The sequence below is a fragment of the Lissotriton vulgaris genome, chromosome 2_1, assembly GCF_964263255.1.
Source record: "Lissotriton vulgaris chromosome 2_1, aLisVul1.2, whole genome shotgun sequence".
Lineage (NCBI taxonomy): Eukaryota > Metazoa > Chordata > Amphibia > Caudata > Salamandridae > Lissotriton > Lissotriton vulgaris.
Window position 1 is genome coordinate 763,787,803 of NC_141687.1, and position 22,793 is coordinate 763,810,595.

General features: G+C 43.5%; 1 protein-coding gene across 1 annotated transcript in view; it reads right to left on the minus strand.

Moving 5' to 3' along the window:
• FASTKD1 (FAST kinase domains 1) overlaps positions 1-22,793 on the minus strand; it is a 272,895-nt gene that overhangs the window by 219,388 nt on the left and 30,714 nt on the right. Inside the window, exon 2 of the mRNA XM_086956076.1 lies at positions 18,482-18,988. Within this exon, the coding sequence (XP_086812202.1) occupies positions 18,482-18,816 (335 nt within the window). The 5' untranslated portion in view covers positions 18,817-18,988. The remainder of the gene's footprint in view (positions 1-18,481; positions 18,989-22,793) is intronic.

Genomic DNA, 22,793 nt, shown 5'->3' on the forward strand with positions numbered 1-22,793 from the left:
CTTGAGTGCCTAACGTCGGAATAAAAACTAAACACTCACGAGCCCTTGCAGCACATAAGGAGGTGTGAATATACTTGGCGCCCGGGCGCCTACACTGCCATACAATCTGGCCCTCAGGCTCCCCACACAGGAGAGGTGTGAATGTCCTTGGCGCCAGGGGCGGCATGACTGCGATGAAATCGGGCCAATCACCCTTCAGCTAAAGGTGCAAGCTGAAGGGTGATTGCCCTTATATTGTGTTAATCAATCTGCCCACCACCCGACCTCGAGCTCGCACAGCAGTGCGTGTGGTTCCTGTTCTGTTTGAGACCAGGCCCTGGGCATTTTGCTATCTGTCCCCATTTGCCCTGAAAGCAGCTGCGTGGCGAGTTTGAAGAGCGCTGGAGCACGTTGAACGGGCAGGAGGGCTCTTCTTCTGGAACTGCATGTACGTATTTAATTATGTGTGCGTGTTTGTGTGTAGATTTGTTGTTTGTTTTGTATTGTAATTGCATTTAAGAAAGCAGTCTAAAATCTGTCACGCATTCACTCAGGACTACAGCATACCAGATGAGTGGATTATATTTGGAAATAAGTGCGCTTGTCACAACTGCCCTTTAGTTAAAATGATTCATGGGTTTTAATCTTTTCCTTTCCTTTCACTGAAAACAAACATAAGTGTAGCTTCAGAACGAGCTGGCATTCCCGGATTAAAGACCATGTGAGAAAATAAAAGAATTCCAGGCAACCAGTCATAAATAAATGAAGATTAATGTCCGTGGTTTTGCCGCCCCCTAGTGCAAGGATGGCTTTCTTTTTTATTGTTGCAGCAGTATCAACAACCTGCAAAACGTGCTGATCAGGCCTCTTTGGCTTGCCCCAGTGTTCTATACTTACATGTGTACAATAATGTATCCCCACTGTCACGTACTTTCTAATGCTCAAGAATGGCTATCCTATATGCACTGTTGCTCTGTCCGGTGGAAAACAGAGTTTTGGGTATACTTTCAGTCTCAAGGTTTTTTTCAAATAAACCGCTCTTTGCTTTTTATTGCGGTCTTCAGGCGCCACAACACATTATACAAGAAGCTAACATACTAAACAAAAATTACTGACCAGAGCCCATCTTGTCTGAAAATACTTCACCTGTAGAATTACTTGCCAGTGATGTTTACTAGGAGGTGGAGCAGTTACATAGAGACTAGTCTTTATTTTCCAGTTGACCTTTACAAAAAAAGTGTTCCACTCGAGTTCTTTGCAGTGGTTTTTCCAGTCTTATCAGAAGGCGCAATACTTAAGCCTGTTGCTTTGACCACAGCCTCTGGCTCACCAACATTACATGCTAGCCCCCACCATTGAAGTTTATGAAGGAAACGTTTTAACACAGGGCACTATTGCGATTTGTTTTTGCTGACTTACAACTTTGAAAAATAGTAGGATTGTGTGAATATTGCCACAGTTTTCATTTCGATGATCACCTACCACTTTGAAATAGCATTTCCACTGTAGCAGAAAGGTTTGCTTTAGTCTCTCAACTTCTTCCTGTTGCCCCCCGCACCACAAATCCCCTAACATAGGTTGTGCCCTTTGTTACATGCATAACCCTTCTAACATTAATTATGGGCTGTGAGCCCATTACAGAAGTGCAGTGCTTGGACCAAGATGCCCGCACAGTATGCATCTGCTGGATGTTAAATAAAAGAGCGATATCATGAATTGGACAATCCAGCGTGCTAACACAGCAGTGGACACTCTGACTAGTGGTACCTGCCATACACCATGAGTGGAGACAAAGGCAAGCTTGTATTTTTAAACAAGCATTTGCAATGCAATAGGTCTCGCATTAGGAAAGTGTGAGCTATTGGTATTGTAAATGACAATTTTTTAAATATGTGTTGGCTTTAAAAAAAATATAAATTAATAGCATTGTTATTTACAAAACCAATAGCTTACACTTTCCTAATGCGAGTCCTATTGGCTATGGCAATGCTTGTTGGTAGCAAGCAAGGACAGTTCTGTTGTTGTGCTGAGTGATGCTTTTGTGGTGCTGAGTGCTGATGTGGTTGGGCTGAGTGCTGATGTGGTTGGGCTGAGTGCTGATGTGGTTGGGCTGAGTGATGTGGTGGTGTCCCAGAGTGATGTGGTGGTGTCCCAGAGTGATGTGGTGGCGTCCCAGAGTGATGTGGTGGCGTCCCAGAGTGATGTGGTGGCGTCCCAGAGTGATGTGGTGGCGTCCCAGAGTGATGTGGTGGCGTCCCAGAGTGATGTGGTGGCGTCCCAGAGTGATGTGGTGGCGTCCCAGAGTGATGTGGTGCTGTCCCAGAGTAATGTGGTGCTGTCCCAGAGTGATGTGGTGCTGTCCGAGAGTGATGTGGTGCCGTCCCAGAGTGATGTGGTGCTGTCCCAGAGTGATGTGGTGCTGTCCCAGAGTGAAGTGGTGGTGTTCTAGAGTGATGTGGTGGTGTTGTGAGGCGTGCAGCAGTGTGAGGCGTGCAGCAGTGTGCAGCAGTGTGTGGCGTACAGCAGTGTGTGGCGTGCAGCAGTGTGTGGCGTGCAGCAGTGTGTGGCGTGCAGCAGTGTGTGGCGTGCAGCAGTGTGTGGCGTGCAACAGTGAGTCGTGCGGTAGTGTGCAGCAGTGTGAGGCGGGCAGCAGTGTGAGGCGAGCAGCAGTGTGAGGCGAGCAGCAGTGTGAGGCGAGCAGCAGTGTGCAGCATGCAGTAGTATGAGTAATGCAGCAGTGTGCAGCGTGCAGCAGTGTGAGGCATGCAGCAGTGTGAGGCATGCAGCAGTGTGAGGCAGAGGCGCAACTAGAGCCAAATTTCGGGGGGGCTAAGAAAAAATTTCAGGGGGGGGCTGAACTTTTGATCAGTAGGCAGAGTTGAGCTGCAGGGCCACCAACAAGGGGTGAAACAGCAAGGCCTAATTAACATTCAAATGGTCTTTTAAAGACCTGTTAAACGTTCGGGTGCAGCTGTGTGCGTGCCCGGGATCTGTCTCATCCCGGGCTGCCACACACGACAGGGGTGGGGGGGTGGGGAGGGGCTGAAGCCCGGTGAGTTCAATGGGTGTTGCGCGCCTGGTGTGAGGCATGCAGCAGTGTGAGGCATGCAGCAGTGTGAGGCATGCAGCAGTGTGTGGCGTGCCGCAGTGTGTGGCGTGCCGCAGTGTGTGGCGTGCCGCAGTGTGTGGCGTGAGGTGAGGGGTGTGTGAGGGTGAGAGGGTGTGAGATGGTGAGGGGGTGAAGGTGTGAGGGTGGGTGAGGGTGAGTGACGGTGAGTGAGGTTGTGTGAGGGTGGGTGAGGCGGTGAGGATCCGAAGTAAATGGTGGCAGGGCAGACATCATTGCAGCTAGCAAGTTGAGTGTTTTCAAGCTGAGTGTCCCTAGAGAGATGGCAACACAGCAACAGCATTTGAGGAGCAAGGTTACTGTAAACAATGTCGGAATTGCTGTGGCGTGGGGGTGGGGGAGCGGCTTGGGAGCAGATTCCTTTGAAGACTGATACAGAGGCTGATGGTGTCTGATGTGCATGCGCCTGACTCACACGACTGCCTCACATGAACTAGGCGTAATCCGCAGTTTGGTAGGGATTTTAAACTGCCTACTATAATCTCGTCTATCTAGCCAAATGTGTAGTTTGAAATTTCCCATATTTGTACCACAGTCTTTCATTTGTCAGTAAGCGCTCTCTCGCCTCTGTTAACCTCGTGCTTCTCCATTTATTTTTGGGTTCACAAGCGGTCGTTTATTATTTTATTATAGTTATCATTGGATTGTAGTTGTTGCACTTTTAGATCTTTTCTTCTCAATTCAATAAAAAAAATTTAATTAAAAGAGTACTTCGTTTTAGAATAACAAATTCCCCCTGTCAAACTATACTAACAAGTAAACTCAACTTCTGAAAGTGTTCCCTTCCCAATGTGCACAGCCTTTGGCCAGCCGGGCCCTGTGCCTAACCCACAATTAAGCCTGGGTGGAGTTTGCTTCTGCCATCTCTTTATTATAACTTTCCAGCATGCTGCAGACTTCTGTACAACACAGCTTAAAGACATAGGCAAAGTCAAAATCTCTGGCTAAACACTTATAAGGTCCCAAAGGCGAGACCTATTGGCTATGCCAATGCTTGTTCTTTCAGCCCCACCTTGCCCCTGCTTCTAAATTTAAAGAGGACTGTAATGGAAATACTCATCTGATAGACTCACGTAAGTGAGGACTGTACCACTGACCCTCCAGGGGGAGACTGAGCTGGAATTCAAAAAGTGTTTTTCTCCGACAAAAGAATCAATTACATATCACTGATCACCAGGTTGACAAAGTAATATATTTCTGTTTGGGGATTTGTTTGCACACTAACAAAGACCTACTCCCCTTCTGACTTTGAACAGGGCCGTCCTGTTATGCGAGGTCAACCTCGAAGCTGGTGAACCGGGTATGAGTCTCAGCAGGGACGCTCAACATCCTGCGATTCTGGGCAAATCACTTTGTCTCCCTGTGCCTAACAAAAATGAATGTGTCCTTCTGTAACGAAACTGGTGGTCATGTAAAGTTCTCTGATACCTGATATCCTCAGGTCTAGTTTGCGCTATATAGAACTCTTAAAAAAAATAAAATTATGAAGGTTCACAGGTCTGAACATGGAGGACACAGTTGCTAGGGTCTTCGGGCGCTACGAGTTGCTCCTGTGTAAAAATCCTATTTGTCTATGCCTGAACGGTTGTGGAATATGCTCCCTTAGCAGGACCACTTAATAACCTCTGTGGTTTGTTGTTGGCAGGGGATGGAGGCAGTGGGCACCTTAACAGGAGAGGGTCTTGTCAGGTGCCATGTGAGGCCTCTCTAAAATGTTCCTTAAATGCACTGCTCACCCATTGGTGGTAAAATATTGTTCTACTGTCTGTGACTAAAGATTATGCCTAACAGGTGTTTATGGTAATTGGTATAGCATTGCTCCATGATCTTCCTGAAACAATATGCCTCCTGTGCGGATACCATACTGACATCTCTTGCACAAAATGAATTTCTGAAGTGTTCTCGCTTAACTCAAACCCTGATCATATTTTCACATATTAACAACAATCAACAATGGACTGCTTCCACAATGGAGGCCAAATGAATGAGCTATGTTTAATTAAACTGAGCAAGTGGAATTATCTTGAATCAGTGTACATAAGATTCTCATATCCATGCATATGATTTGCTAGTGTCCTCGGTCTTTTCAACAAGTGCTGATACAGTGCTAAAATCTTCTTACAGGTGCTGCTTCATCTCTAAACGTCAAAGCATATGTAGTTCGGAAATATCGGAGGAGGGCAACCTGTAGTAGGTAAAGTAGTGAAGGTCTACTACATGCCTCACCAAAAAGCTTGGATAGAAATTGATTCCATTACCTGCTGTGAAATAGACTTGTCATTTGTATCCCAAACATAAGGAAGATGGATCGCTGGCTTAACCTTAAGCGAAAGCCACTGAAGAAATCAATGATGGGCCATCATGGTCAAAACAAAGTGATTTAAGTGAAAAGAAAAGGAAGTGCCGGAGGTACGATGGTGAATATTTACTAATGGGTTTCACATGTTCAGGTTCAGAACATGAACTGCAACCACAATGCGTGCTATGTTATGAAATGTTGTCAAATGAGGCCATGAAACCCTCTAAATTACGAAGACACTTGGAAACTAAGCATAAAGAACATGCAACTAAATCCATAGAATTCTTCAAGAATAAAGAGCAAGGGCTCCTAAAAAGTAGAAAGTTAATTAGGAAAACTGCAACAGGATCTGTTAATGAAAATGCTCTGAAAGCTTCATATGAAGTGTCTATGCTCATAGCAAAAGCTGGAAAACCTCATACAATTGCTGAATAACTAATAGTACCTGCTGCTAAAGCCATGGTGACAGCAATGGTTGGAGAAAAAGCAGCAAAAGATTTACATTTGGTGCCATTATCTAACAACACTGTAAAAAAGCGAATTGACAACATTTCAGACAACATAAAGGAACAGTTGATCGAAAGAATTTGTAAGAGTCTGCATTATAGCCTGCAAGTAGATGAAACTACAGACATAGCAAATAAATCTCATCTCCTGTGCTACGTTAGATATGATTTTGAGGGGAACATTATTGAAGATTTACTGTTCTGTCGCTATTTGATACATACCACTGCTGAAGAGGTCTTCAACAGTTTCGATGATTTTCTGACATCAAATGGAATTCAGTGGTCCAAATGCATAGGAATCAGCACAGATGGGGCACGTGCCATGTCTGGGAGACTAACTGGACTTGTAGCACGAATAAGGGAAATTAACCCTTCAGTTGTATGGCCTCATTGTTGCATTCATCGAGAATCATTAGCCACTAAGAAGATACCAGAGGAATTAAAAAAGGTCTTGAGTCAGTTAAAATTGTAAATTTTATCAAAGCTAGGTCTCAAAATTCAAGGCTTTTTGAACAGCTTTGTCAGTCCATGGATAGTGATCATCATCAGCTTTTAATGCATACGGATGTCCGATGGCTGCCTCGTGGTAGAGTTTTGTCTCGGCTTTTTGAATTAAGAGATGAAATCAGAGTTTTCTTCACTGAACTGGAATCTCCATTTCCACTTCATGAGCGCTTACATGACTATACTTGGCTAGCTATGCTGGCATATATGGCAGACATCTTCACCCATTTAAATGCACTCAATTTGAGTATGCAAGGAGTAGATAACACAATTTTTAATGTTGAAGACAAGATTGAGGCAATGATAAAGAAATTAGAAGTATGGGCTCGTCGCTTATCACAAAGAAATTTTGATTCTTTTCAGAACCTGAAGACATTCTTGGAATCTACTGATGATGAATTATCGAACAAAGTGTTCGAAATGTTTATCCAGCATATCCAAGATATGCGGTGTAGTTTTCGTCAGTACTTTCCACTTCCAGATGAAAGCAAAAACTGGATAAAAGATCCTTTTAATGTAGATATTGACAATGTAATGGGGCTGACCGCATCTGAAGAAAACGGTTTGATTGAAATCTCTACAGATAGTGCACTTAAACTTCAATTCAAGGTAAAGGCTATGAGTCTGACAAATTTTTGGCTGCCTGTACGTACAGATTACCCGCACTTAAGGTTTTACTTCCTTTCCCCACCACATATTTATGTGAGAAGGCTTTCTCAAATATTATGTACCTTAAAAATAAGTGCAGAAATCACTTGCAAAATGTTGAATCTGACCTAAGGATTCAACTTTCTGAAATAAAACCAAACATTGAAAAGTTAGTAGCCGAGATGCAGCACCACCCTTCCCGTTAAAATATTTAGATTTTTGCATATTTTTCAATATAAAATAATAAAAGCTTTATTGATGCACATATTTGTTTGGTGTGTACTTGTTTGTGTATTTTTTGCGAAGTACTGTTTTAATTTTTTTAAATTGAAATTGTACAAATTGCTTGGGGGTCCCCGGCTTCCAGTAGTGATTCAGTGGGGGTCCTCAGGAGTCCAAAGTTTGGGAACCACTGCTCTACTTCTTATTCTGCCTTCTCCAGAGGGGCTACCATTTGGGTGTGGCATGGCACTCCCTTTGTAGAACTGGAGAAGAGGGTGGACGACCAGGGGAGATATGTCCTGGTGAAAGGCACACTAGATGGTACACTGCTTGTTCTTGGCAGTATTTATGCCCCGAATTTTGAACAAGATGCATTCCTTGCCAAAGTAGGACGGGCCTTGGCTGACTGGGTAGATATCCCCTGGATCCTGGGAGGGGACTGGAATATGGTATTAGATGTAGACCTAGATAGGTTGCACCCTCCCCTTCAGGGGACCGGAGTGCATAGACTGGCAGAATCATTCCGGACCTGGCTTGCGGGATGGGGACTGGTGGACGTATGGCGTGCATTAAACCCGACCCACAAAGAATACTCTTATTACTCCCTGGTACACAACCTACATACACGACTTGACAGGTTTTTGTGCACTAGTTCTCTACTGTCCAAGTGTAATTTAGCAGAATACTTAACTAAAATTTTCTCCGACCATAGGCCACTGACACTCGACCTGCATTGGGGTAAGGTGCCGTCCCCGGTGCCCACTTGGAGACTTAACCCATTGCTACTAGAGGATGGTCCCTTTCGCACATCACTGTCGGATGCCCTAGACAACTACTTTCGGGAGAATTGGGACACGGCAACGTCCAATTTGATGGTGTGGGATGCCATGAAGTTTGTAATACGGGGGGTTGCCATAGGACAGTTAGTGGGGGCCCGGCAGGAAATTCATAAGAAGCTTTGCGAGGTCAAGGACAGTCTGAAAATCTTGGAGAGGGAGGCGAGCGCGGACCCCGGGTGGAAGGGGGAGCTGCAGACCGGCAATATAGAACACGCGGAGCTGTTGGAAACACTACGGGTCATAGACCATAAAGAGTATTTGCGACATCAGCAAGCCGAAACAGACAGGTCGGGAGCCCTACTGGCCCGCCTAGTACGGGATAGCCCTGAACCCCCGGTAATTACACGGATCCAAGATGGGTCTGGGAGAATTGTGCATACGCAGTCTGAAATAAACAGTGCATTCCGAGATCACCTGAGAACATTATACGCCCCTTTTCCCACGGACGACACGAGCGGGATACTAGACTTCTTACAGGACTTACCTTTCCCAGTCCTGACTCGAGACGAGAAGACTGGGATGGACGGGCCCATCACGCAGCAGGAAATCCGGATGGCTATCTGATCCCTTAACCGCGGTAAGACGCCAGGCATGGACGGGCTACCAGTGGAGTTTTACCAGATCTACTCTGCAACCCTGGAGCCTATCGTATCGTATCGTATGAGTCGGGTCATTTACCTGTCTCGACGATGCAGGCCCTAGTTACATCTATACCCAAACCTGGCAGGTATACCCTTGAGCTGACTAACTATAGTCCCCTCTCAATGCTATCCACAGAGTACAAGATACTCAGCAAGGCCATTGCTCTGAGGATACAGACCCAGCTCCCTGCCCTGATACACCCGGATCAATGCGGATTCCTCCCGGGTAGGAGTTCTTCCCAAAACACGCGGAGACTCCGTGCCCTCATGTCTGCCACACCGAAGGACCTCCCCCTGGTAGGCTGTGTCGCGCTGGACCTCCGGCAGGCGTTCGACTCCCTGTCGTGGACGTTCATGTTCGAAGTGTTACGGTGTTTTGGCTTCCCAGAGTCACTGCTACAATGGGTATGGCTATTATACACGGACCCTTTGGCCAGGGCACGTACTGGCAGATATATCTCGGACAGTTACTCCGTTCACAGAGGTACCCAACAGGGCTGTCCGCTGTCGCCCCTCTTATTTGTCCTCACGCTGGAACCCTTAGCTATAGCCCTCTGTGCTCGTGCGGATGAGGTAGGTATCTCCATTAGGGGAACACATAACCCGATATCGATATACGCTGACGATATCTTATTGTACTTCTGTGACCTGGACGGAGACGACTCGCCCACAGTGAACATCTTTGATCGTTTTGAAGCAGTGTCTGGCCTGGGCGTTAACCCTGCAAAATCTATAGGCTTTTATTTTAGGGAAATACAACACCCTCCCCACATTCAATTTGGTGGGTACCAGATTCCAATAGCGCAGACCACATTCAAGTACCTAGGCATTAATGTTTATAGACTGCCTGAGGACCAGATCGAGGGCAATGTATGCAGGGCCATTAATAGTCTCCGTAGCAGTGTGGGATTTTGGATGTCCTTGCCCCTGTCCGTCATGGGTAGGATTGCTGTCTCCAAGATGGTCCTGCTCCCTCGCAGGTTATACTACTTTGTAAATCTACCAGTTCTCCTCCCACAACAAATCTTTAATACACCAAATACGATCCTGATTACTCTCATTTGGGGCTCTGGACGGAGGAGAATTAGTCTCCGAAAATTACAACTAAGCACCAGACTGGGAGGCCTCGGAGTACCGGACCTAGGTGGTTACTATTATGCCAGTCAGCTCCAGTGGCTAGCGCGATGGGCGGCGGGTAGGAATCTCCATAAGATTGACTTCACAACAGGTCGATTGGCACGCGGTGAACTACATTCCCTACTATTACCTAAGACCAAGATCCCTCGGGATTGCCACCCTCTTTTATACACTGCCCTGATGTGCTGGCGGAAAGCGCTGGCGTACACGTCTGAGACCAAGCCTTACGCAGACAATGTCCCTCTGTTAGGTATCCCAACACCACAGGGACGACTGACACAATGTAGATTGCAGCCCTGGAGGGATGTGGGGGTGGACACAGTGGGAGGCCTTTTTGGAGACGACACACTGTTAGACCATGACTCCTTTTTGGAACTTACTGGGGCTCCCCCGCGATTATACATTCTACACGCCACAATATCACACTACGTACGACACACATGGGCCCCACAACGGATTAAACCCACACTGCACGAATTAGTACATCTACTCCATTACATGGGAACCGGAGGACACTTAGTGCGATGGCTCTATACTGGAGTCAGGGAACATGCCGCCATATCTCAACGCACTCCGAAACACCTGGACACTGGACACGGGAGAGGCTCCGACAGATGGTGCCTGGAAGATTATCCTTGAACATCCCCGGAAGGTGTCCCGGAATGTGAAGTTCAAATTTATACAGGCTATGGTCCTACATAGGGCGTACCTCACCCCTCAAAGGCTACATAGAATGTTCCCAGACTCTCCCCATTGCAAGGCAGACGAGGCCGACCTCCTTCACATGATATGGGCATGCCCACGATTACGCAGATACTGGGGGGATGTTTGTCATATATTACGTACAGGCACATCCCTGCAGGTACTGGAGGAGGCGAGCTATTGCCTGATAATGCACCAGAAACGTCCCAAACACCATAAAGCCCAGTTGAAACTCCTCGATTTATCAGAGCTTTAACAATGAGGTGGAAGTCCGCTAGACCTCCAGACCTAGAGGTATCGCGATCCGATCTGTTGTGGTGGGGCAGAGCGTAGGGTGCGGTTTTGCGTAGGGAGGAAGAGAAAGGGCAACGAAAATACCCAATTGTGCAGGATTGGGAGCGGATGCGGCTTGCCCTGGAGGAAATGGAGCTGATGCCATCACAGGCAGACAACCCATAGCTACGAACATATGGAGGAGGGTTGTGGGGATGTCATGTAAGGAATAGACCCAGAGAGCGCACAGGTTAGTCAGTCGAGCGCGAGATCACTATCCCAGGTGAGGTTGTTTTCCATGCCAAGAAAGGTTGCCCTGCAGACAGAGGGACCAGGAGACGTAAGAGATGGGGTGGGGGGGGGGGGGGGGGGGGGGAGTTGGGAGGGACGGGAAAATGTTAAGACTTACGTTTTCCAAGATCACTGCTATACAACTTGGGTGTAATATACGGCAGTCCATGGAAAGTTAACCTCATAGATGGTTATTGCACCTCTTTTATGTTGATTATGACTAAGTGATCTCCGGTACGTTTCAGAAGTAGTATTGTGAAGCAGTTACCATCTAAGTCTGTTGAAGTTGCTGTGGGTGAAAAGAGAAAAGACTGTACACTGTTGGAAATGCTAATTGTATAATGTGAAAAGTCATGCAGTCGCAAATAAAGAGTTTTAAATAAAAAAACTGTTCTTAGGTCTTACAGTCACTAAGCGAGATATAGCCAGGCTGTGGAGGGCTGAAAACCCCCTTCGGGTTTCACAATTGAAGACAGGTTATGGACTTCATTATGGGAGTTGGAACTCCCAGTTTTTTCGCCTGTGGATGTCCACAGAAACATACTAAAATTATGGCTAGGTGGGCCACCTATAGGAACATTCCCCTGCAAATACATGAAGGTGCCTAGAGGCTATTAGATGCAGAGGTCAAAACATTCACGTAGAAATGGTAGCTATGCAATTTCATCTATGGATACAACTGCAGAGTCACTCATGTTTAGTTGAAATGGAACAATGATAGTTTTGGACAATGATAAGGTTTTCTTTGTTATTGACCCTGCAATGGTGTGTGTATTGAAGTTAAACGAATAATATAAGTACCTTGATAATTCTTCTTTGAACTGAATTGCTTCATACCACCTATTGTATGGTTTAAAATAAAATCAATAAAATGTGTTAATAAAAAAAAACACACACAAAAGGTGATGGGAGGAATGCTTGCATTGGTCTAACAACTGGCAATTACTCAGGGTAGTATCCCAACCAATAGTTCTTTTGCTGTCTATGCCACCTCAGTTTGTACCCAGTCATATGCAAATCAGTCTTGATCCATCTTCTCATGGGAGCAGTGCAGCCTGAACTGCCAGGCCAAGTGCTCCCTAAAACAAAACACAAGTAAAGTAGGACCGGTTTCGCCCTAGTTATGGGCTCATCAGCCGTGTGCAGCTTGGCTCCAGTACACAGTGAGAATGGGACCCACGTCTGGGCATACCCATGCCACTTAGGGCAGTACATTAGCTTTAAACCTCCATAAGCTCAACCTTTGGTCTGAACATTGAGCATAAAATCTGCTGACTTTAATGAAAGTTTAAATTCTATTAAGGACGTGGAGGTGAGAATTATCCCACCCAGCACCTCATGGAGGGAGATCCACACAGAAGTACAAGCACTGAATGACGAATGGTACAAGTATGTGCTAAATTTCTTTGAAGTATGTGAGATGAATTGACTTTGTAAAGTAGACAACGTTGAAAAGAAAGGGTTCTTAAGTCTGTCTTTTTCCAGAGGACCAGAACAGAAACAGGATTACCAGTAGTATACAAGGTGGATTATTAGATTAACGATGAGCTTTTTCAAAAGAAGACTTTTTTTCTGGGAAACTGTTTCTCATGAACTACTGCGAGTCAGATTGGTGGAATTATGTTTCAAAGATTCATGGGAGTTGCAGTGCTGGTGCTATGGTATTGCGTTTTGGGCTACTGAGCAAATGAACAGAGATAGTAATGCATAAACCTCCCCGCTGTGTCCATAAAAGAATTAAAACTATCCTTCACAATGGTAAAGAAATGTTACATTGCACACCTCTTCCAACTCAGATTCCTTTATAGAGGAAGCCAGAAGTATAAAGGATATAAAAATCCTTGATCTCAGAGAGAAAAATAAAACGGTTCTTAAGGAAAGAAATTACAGATGAAGACATTGTAAAAGCAAGAGCAACTGACGACTTGACAAATAACAAGGCTGCTATGGATAATGGATTTCGCATTAATTCTACAAAATAACTAAGAAATTGCAAATCCCAATATTAAACGCATAATTCAGAAACAGTGCAAATAAAGGGGGGCAATGTACCCAAGCAAAAACATTCCTTATTCCTAAACAATCTACCTTAACAATCTAGAGACTTGTTAAAATGTGCTAACTACAGACCCATCTTCCTAATGAACTCTGGCATGAAAATATTAAATCAAAAATACTAGCTAACAGATTGGTGTATTAGTAAATGGAATTTCATGTTTCAAACAAAATTGGCTTTTGTGCCAGGAAAGTCATCCTCTAATCATACGTGGTTGCCCTCACATCTTTAATGGCATGTGACGCTGTAGATAAGCTCATGGTTTCTCTCAATGCTGTAACAGTATTTGACTGTGTCAAATAGCAGGACTTAGTTCACAACATAGACAGAATGGGGGGTTAGGTGCAGCTTTTATAGATACAATGAAGTGGTTCTATACTGACCCAAAGGTGTCTGTCAATTGCAATGGATTTCTACCCCCCCCCCCCCCCCCCCCCCCCCCCCCCCAATTTTCAAATATGAGCCACACAGCAGGGCTGGCCGTCATCATTGCTGTTATGCCTAGCAATAGAACCACTTGCTATAGCCATTCATAAGGCTAAAGAAAATACTGGGTAGACCTACGGCTATTGCGGCATTCAAATGGGTACAGGCATGTCTTAAATATCTTGTATATATTTAAATAAATGATAAATATGGTTAAGGACAATTGTATACCCCTACGAGATACCATGACTGGAGATTTGTTATGGTGGTCTGCATATTTATCATTATGGGGTGAATTCCAAAATACCAATATGAACATCATGCCTAGGCTGAACTAATTGGTCAGTATTATCCCTTTGAAAATCACCAGCAGCAACATTAAAGGTGAACAACAGAGCAATTAACACTTTCTGGTAATGGGATACCCGACCTCAAATTAAGCCATTCACATTTTAACGATCTGTGGCTTCCCACATGAGAATGCACTGGCTGGTGAATCAGCTTGCCCATATATTTAACATGTTGAAGACATGTAGAGAAATTCGGAGTTTGCCGATCATGGAAAAATCTATAATGCCATCTAATGACGACTTACCACTTTATACAAAATGCCTGCAGTTGACCCTTCAAATACAATTCAATAATGCACTGCACATAATACACCTGGTGCAGAGCCCATAAGATATTGAAAGCCCGAAGTGATATATATACTATAAAATATATTATACATATACATACACACACACACACACACACAACCATATATTTATATACACACACACACACACACACACACACACACACACACTTATAGGGACAAGGAAAATTGACAGGCCAATTTGGAAAGAGGATGGAGTAGAACAGTTTGATGATCTGCTAGGGGAGGGTAGGGTGGAATCATTTCAAGAGATCACATCCCCAGTTCTGGAGGTATCAACAACTATCTTATTGCATTAAGCAGACGCTAGTCCCACAGTATCTCACAAGCACCCCTTTACTGTTATCTTTACACGTGGAGAGTTCACAGGAAACTCATAAACTTGAAACCCCATTATTAGATGCAGCTTCCTCTAAACAGACAAAGAGCTGCGTACTTGGTGGGGCAATCTATCAGTAAATTTGGAGGAGGATTGGAATACATTCATGACAGAACATAAAAAAATCTAGGCTTAACTTCAGTTAATTCAAACTACTCTACAGAAAGCATTGGACATCCCATATCAACTAAATTCATGGGATACCCAGAGCTGGCATATGGGCAGGAGTATGAATAGTGGTAAAAAGCTGTGACTTGCTACTCCGCCTTGATGCGGTTTTTGATTATGGACTGGTGCTTTATGTACCCTTTTTTGTGTTTTTGTAATTGTCCTGTAATTACACACAAATTATCAATGTATTATACACATTTGCAAATACTGTTTCATATTTGTTAATTGTTTTTGTATTTCCATGTTGAAAAATGTAATCAGTTTGTGTTGTCCTTAATGTGTGACATGAATTGAATGTTGTTGCATTTATGGAATAACCTCGAAAAATTGTGAAATAAATCACAAGAGCCTATGAATTTATTCAATTGGCTCTTTTCTTGACTAAACTTTAAACAGTAGCTAATAATTATTAGTGGTCTACTCCGGTTAGCTTAGGACCCAAGCCTTCCTATAAACAGGTCATAATGTTTTTAATGTCATTGCTAACGATTGGGTCTTAGCCGACATATTGAGAGAATGGGATATCCATTATGTACAAGGGTATGACATGGTCACCTTTGACCAGGAAAAGGTCAGAGGGAATATACAGCTGTAAAAAATACTACAGTGTTGTGTAAACTATATAAAGTTTCAGAAGATACAATCGACTGCATAGGAATGTATGGCTTTGTAAATCTCAACCAAACATATGGGATACTGTAGGCTGTTGATAGGTTGGAAAATCAAATTCAGGTTATGGAAGATTTAACCGCAGGCTGTTGCTCACAACTTGGTTAGTTTATAGTGTGGGTATGAAAATGGTTTATCACAGCATTATAGTACATATGTATATAGTATTTCTATAGCGCAAACCAAAGCAAATGACAGCAGAGGGATGTACTTGATCAAAGGCACTAGGCCTAAAGGCCTAGGAGTGGAAACAAAGTTGTGAACAGGTAATACATTGTGATTTAGTGTTCTTTAAAGAGATGGGACTTCAGCACTTTCCTAAACTGGAGCAGCGCTGGGGCAGTCCTACTGCTGGGATGTTCCAGATCCTGGATGCATACATAGAAAAGGACTGTTGTGTTTTCATGTAGTTTCTTTGATACGGACTGGTACCAACTTGATGTATATGAAAAAAGGAAACAAAGTGTTGATATACAAAAACAAAAAAGCTGGTTTTAAAGTATCCAAGAAATAACCTTGAGTATACAGAGAGGTAGAGCAACACATCCTCTTGCTCCTAATTGTTAATATAGAGCCAGAAATGTTGGAGTCAAACATTGGATTTAAACTACTTTCAAGACTAGGAAGACTTAATTCAGTATATATACATAGTTATATTTCAACTAGGAATAACAAAGAAATATAGGCATATCAAGGATTAAGATTTTAGAAAGATTGTTAGATAAAATCATTCAGGTTATCCAGAAATTGGAACGCTTCTGGCAGAAGATGTTAATGTCCATTTAACCAGCGACCTGTTGCATGGTCCGAAAGTTCTGGATTGGTAGGTATACAGGGCCAACTCTTAATGGTTGTGAATGCTGGAATGAAATGAAGAATAGAGTAACGCATAAATGTTTGTCGGGGAATGCAAGATCAATGACATACTACATGAGCACCAACATTGTGGTCTGGACATAGCTTGGCGTATTGTGGTTTATTCCCAGGCCAGAGAGTGAGAGTGACAATCAAATGTTAATAGTAGAGGTGGAAAAAGTTGGACAAAATAAATACAGGGGGGGGGGGGGGGGGGGGGGAAGGCAGATAAATACAAACACCAACTTGTTTCTTTAAACAATGCGGGTGCAATTAAGTGTGTTATGTATCTTTTTTTGCTTAAATTCATTACATTTTTCGTTAGGTCAAGCCTAGCGCAGAGCGCATGCATTGCTCTAGGAAAACGACCTCTTGGAATCACTCTGGACTTTTCACATGCTTGTGCCCTCGTTTCTTTTTTTATAGCATTTTTTCTATTGGGTTTTGCGTACATCTTTCTAAAAAGACAGCACACAAATTGGGCAAAGGCGGGTGTATGTCCCACCTTTCCCAGGAAATAAATGTATTCGCCCAGAGCCTACGGTTACGAGCGGGGGCACCATCTGTTCTGGGTCAGGTCACCATCTGTTTTCAATTCGCGTGTTCGCTGCGCTGCCGTGCTCACTCGCCTCCGCTTCTCTCTCACACCATTCTTTTTAACCAACCCTTACTTCACATTCCACATGCACACGCACAGCCCTGCCAATGCTCTGTTTGCAATGAGAAACTTGTGTATTCGTTGTCATGCTAGGCCCATTGCTGTTGAATTGTAGAAGGAGGAAGGCAGCAGAATCGCGTTTTGACAGTGGCAGCCAAGGCAGAGGTAGCGAGTCCTCTGCTTACACACACTGCTCCTGATTTTTTCTGTGCTCGCTTTCTGATTTGGTAATGGCATTATATAATGATATCTTAACTTTAAGGCAAGCACCCTATTAATCTTATGTTTGACCTCACAACTGCAGGTTCGTACCCCAGCACGTCTGCTCAGCCTTTCATCCTACTAGAGGCAGACGTTTAATGTTCAAACCTTGCTGCTTTCATTAGAAGGTGCTTCCCCTCCATCCCACCTCCACAAGAGTGAGTTTTCATTTTCTCTAAAATACAAAGGAACAGAAACTAAAATCAATTACAGTGACATCTTACTTTTCAGCTGAATCGTCAGCGCCGTCTAATGAGCGGGCCTTAGCCAACAAGCCTACCCTGGAAAGCAACAAGCAGCTGCTAAAGTAGTTAAAGTTCATTAAAGACCAGTCATGTCTTGGGGAGGAAGGGAACGATCCTCGTGGGGCTTCAGTAAATAGCTACATTGTGATGCTTAACCATTTGTTGACCGGATGATCATGCTTCTGGTTAAACAAAACCAGAAGAACGTTAGCAATCAGCCTTTTACCCTAACTGTGGTGGAGAAAAACCAAACATCTACAGCAGGTGGGCACAGCACAACTCTACAGAGTGCATCTTTTCGCTCCCCCACCTCAGAAATCTGCAAGCACTTTTCCTTTCATTCCTTTTTTTTGCATTGTGTAGCGCGAATGAAGGTATGAAAGCACTTTACATACGTACTAGTTCCATTACAAAAATCTGCCCAAGTGGATGATAATGTGCTGCATGGCTAAACACTTATAAGGTCCCAAAGGCGAAACCTATTTGCTATGCCAATACTCGTTTCAGAAAAGCAACTACCAAGAAGGCAACTGAGCCCTAATGCTGTACATTCATGCACTATGTTAAAGGAAATCTTAACATGGCAATGAACATCAAGTATCTAATCTGAAGAAGAAACAGCTTTCGAAGTGCTCTTCAGATTGGTGAGAAGTGGAGAGCAGAGTGAGTACATAGATTAATTTGAAACAAAAGGTAAAATTGTATATAGAGAGCTGCAATAATAAAATGTACATTAAATAGAGGAGAAAAAAATCATACAGGGTTGGCTGCACATAGAAAGGAGTGCATATAACACATTACATGAAAAAGAGCTCACTTTAAAAAAGCGGTGCTGAGAGGAGTTAAGCTCTTTCACCCATGCCTGAACATTTAAAGTGAACTCCAACTGTAGAAATCAAGATTAGCTACATAATAACAAAGATTTCTGTATGTACCTCAGAATGTAGTACAGTATGTCCACAACCGCATCATCATCCATAAAATCTATTTTATTTTCAGCTAAAATCCGAAGGGTAAGAAATTCTGGGTGGCTTCTGACAAAATCAACATTTCTCAGCAGCTTGGGCTTTTCCTTCTGAAACTGCCACAACTTCTGCACAGCACAGCCCACATGCTTCTCTGACAGTTTGGCCTTCTTCTTCCCTACAACATCAAAGATGTGGTCTTCCGTGGCGCAATTCTTAATTTCATCCAGGAGCTGGTCAGTGCTTATTGTACGAAACTGGACCAATCTCAGGGAAAGGAAGTGCACTTGCCTCAATCTAAGCATTTTGTTGTCACTGTGAAGTAGTCCCCTTTATACACTCATAAAATTAATATGTTTGTTCAGTTTAAGGTGTCGTACAAAGCCGCAGAGGAAAACATCTCTGAAGAGTGAAAACGTTGTCGTCCACATTCCCATTCAACTATGCTTTAGACGCAAAGAAGCTCCATTAGTGTATCTGAAACAAAGGAAATATAGTAAAATTACACCTTAAAAAAAAAATCAGCTCATGTGGTCCTTAATTATCTCACTTTACTGTTCTTAGTTCTTTTTACAATATCGAAAAACGCATACAAAACATTTGATTCAACAAGTTAAAAACAACCATTGGTAGTAATGTGTACAGTTTTCAATATACTGCATAATTTATCCTTTTTTTATATAGAGTTATATATATTTTTTTTAAAGGGCCCTCAGAAAATAAGCATTTCCTAGGATGCTGTATATGCCTTGTGCCCAGCTCTTTAGGACTTTTGTGGCCCGATCCAAACAAAATCGTAGTAATTGGATTTGAACAAAAGTGCAATTTGTATTTTGTTTCAGCTTTGCAACACTCTTTGCAACACTTTTGCAACATTGACTAAGGAACAAAAATGTTGAGGGCTGCAACATTAAAGTTCATGGCCCCAGAAGGGTAAACTTTCAAACACATATTCCTTCGGTTATATCCACCTGAGCACAGGTCTCAAAAGGGTGATTATATTCACTCCGTCTACTACTTCCCCAGAAACACCACAAATAAATTCAAGTGCTTGTCACAAAAGATCACCCCCCTTCCTGGTACCTTCAGAAGAAATTCATCTTTTACTCGCTAAACAGACTCATTAGGTATAGAAACACCACTCTCCAGATACACAACTGAGGCAATGGCAGAAGCTTCTTCCAAACTCTGAAGTGGACTACATTTCTGTAGAAAGATTCTTAGGTAATGTAGTTGTTTTGGCAGCAGATATCTTGGAATTTGATTTTGCTATTTAGTTAGGGTTTATGAAGCGCCTGGTTACACCAGCTGGTGGGTCCCTCCGCTCTTTTCATTCCAGCTGATAACTTCAAGGGCCATTTGCATGCAATTTATATTGCCTTCAGTCTAACTGTGTGAACAGCCATGTTTTTAATCTCTTGCGGAAGACTATGTGATTGTTACGCTTAGAGAGAAATGGGAAGCTCACTCCAGCCCTTTGCGGACAAATATCTGAGTGAGCGTGCACCAATACGTGCTCTTCTTATCTTTGGGACATCTACTTGGTGTGTCCCTGTTGATCTTAACTGTCATACCATTTTATATGGTAGGAGTAGATTGTGTAGGTAGGCAGGGCCTTTCCCTTACAAAATAAGGTGACCAAAACACAGTGCCTTAAATGTAATCCGCTTCTGCACAGGCAACCAATGCAATGTTCGCAGTGCATTTTTAGAGGGTGCCTTTCTCGGTAAGTTCGGGGCCAAACGGGCAGCTCCATTCTGTATGGATTGCAACTTCTGAAGACCCTTTTTTTGTTGCACCCAGAAGGAGCGCATTCCCATAGTACATTCTCGATTTAACGAGTGCATGAATTAGGGTTTTTCTGGCAGTCATAGGGAGGATGTCCAGGGCTGTCTGTATGTTTTAACATGCTACCCTCGAACACGCCCTTTGATTTCTCATTGCCATTGTATTCTTGGCATTACAAGAAAGTTGGGGGTTGAGGAGAAGAATAGCAGCAATATTTTACTACCTTTTAATGCAACACACACCCCAAACCTCCCTGCACCCCGGCTTAAAACAACCAGGTTTTTAGACCATGATATGTGGTAATAATCATGAACACCATGAAAGCATAGGTGACAGTCACTTGAGACATCCATATACATAAGAGAGTGACTGTTTTCAATTCTTGGAGTGGTCTTCTGTTTACTCAACTCAAACTGCAAACATGAGACATTGCATTTTGAACAATACATTTCAATAATGGTGTGTGCTTTACATGACAAAGCTGAACTCATACCTTTGAGAGGCTGAGCAACAGGTGAGATAAAAGAGCTCGAGCCTTTCCACTGATTTGGAGTAATGAACGAGTAGACAGAACCCACAAACTTAGAAAAAGTATGGTGTAATATGTTCATCATGTGATTGGATAGCGCTACTAAAGCTTCTTTTTATCTACTTATACACATTCTTAATTGGTGACCACAATAAAAAGTATGAGCTTTTTTTTTCTATACACAATATAGTAGTTAGGGATGATCTATCTACACTGCTAAATGTGTGTACATTGCTTTGCTATACACTTGGTCTTAAATAAGAATCGAGGAGATTTAAATTAAAGTAGACTGTGCTTCTAAAAACACCGACATAAACAAGGAGACCTCCTCTTGGGTGGAGGTGTATGGTTAGCTTCCTGAGAACTGTCCTATACAAAAGGCTTTGAGGATTACTATGCTTTTCACCAATATTGTTTCCATTTGGATAATCTAAAAACATTTATAACACAGGAATTACTGTAGCCTAGTTCTAAATAAACAACACTGACATTCCATACCATGATCCACTAGCCTCAGTTTGGTACACATGAAAATCAAATTAGAATAGAGAGAGGTCAGTCGCGGTGGAGAAGAGCTGAAGAACCAGACATAATGGAATGAAAATTTAGGATTACTAGAAAGTCTTTCTACCATTTGAGAGAAAAGGGAACTAAGATGTGAGCTGCTAGATCGCTATAGAAGAGGGGTCAGCTAAAGGGCTTTTCTTCCGATAAAAGATAAGACCAGAACAACATGAGTATATGTCAAAGCTGAGAATATAACTGAAAAGAAAGGAGACGACTGTTAATGGAAGAAAGTGTGAATGGTTTATTTCCAGGCAGAGGGGGATTAGAATGAGGTATATACATTCTGGCAAAAGAGAGACTATTAGTCAAACTTAACAGTAGCGGAGGGGAGTCGCACAAGAGTAAGGCATGACTGAGGGCTGTCTCCCACAATCTGGCAATCGCTTTTAGTGCCTTTGCCCAAACCTGACTGGAACCCAATTTGAAGTCACCTCTTATCGCTGTTTTCCATGCTAGGTATGGATTATAAAATCCTCTGCAAGATTATATCACCTCATTAGAACACGATGCACCTGGTCCAACCAAAATAGTTTAATTCCTGAAAGGTCTGCCCACTCTTGCTGCTCTTATTCACTCTAGCGATGGAGCCATTAGCTCAACTCCTCAGTTAAAGTGGTAAGGAGAGGGGGATGCCCCTGGCTGGGAGTGTGCATGCAGTCTCGCTTTATGCAAATGACTTACTTATTTACATTCAAGACATCCATGAGGGGATCTCCGAGATAGCAGAGACTCTCAAGCACTTTCGCAAGGTCTCGGGACTAGGGGTGACCTGAACGAAGTTGTGCATCTCCCAGCTACGAGCGAGTTGTCTCCTGCAGCAACTAACAGTGGACAAGCATTTGTTAAAATAAGGGCCTAGAATGTTCCAATACCTAGGGATTCGAATATACCATGACACCCAAGACATTATTGATGGGAAGCTTAGTAGAGCCTTATCCTCCCTGCGCAGATGAATTTCTGGAGCAAACGCCCTCTCATGTTTCAAGGAAGAATATCATTGTCAAAGATGGTGGGAAGAATATCATTATCAAAGATGGTGACGCTCCCTCATCTCTTGTACTTCTTCCATAAACTTTCAGTGCGTATCTTCGGGATCCACTTTCTGTTCCCTACATATGGAACAGGGCGGAGGAGATAAGTGGCGTTGAGGAAGTTACAGCTGCCTGTAGATAAGGGAGGGCTAGGGGCACCCAAGTTTGAGTACTACTATATGGTGGCACAGCTGCAGAGGTCCGAGAGATGGTGGGTGGGGTGCCAGATGGAAGAACTTGGCCTGCCTGATGTGAATAGAGCGCAAGCCACGGGCAGCGGTGTGTTACTACCACAGGCAGGGCCTCCCTGAGAGGACACCAACTTGCTGCGCATAGTCTGAGAATGCTACCGTAAGGGTCTACGAGT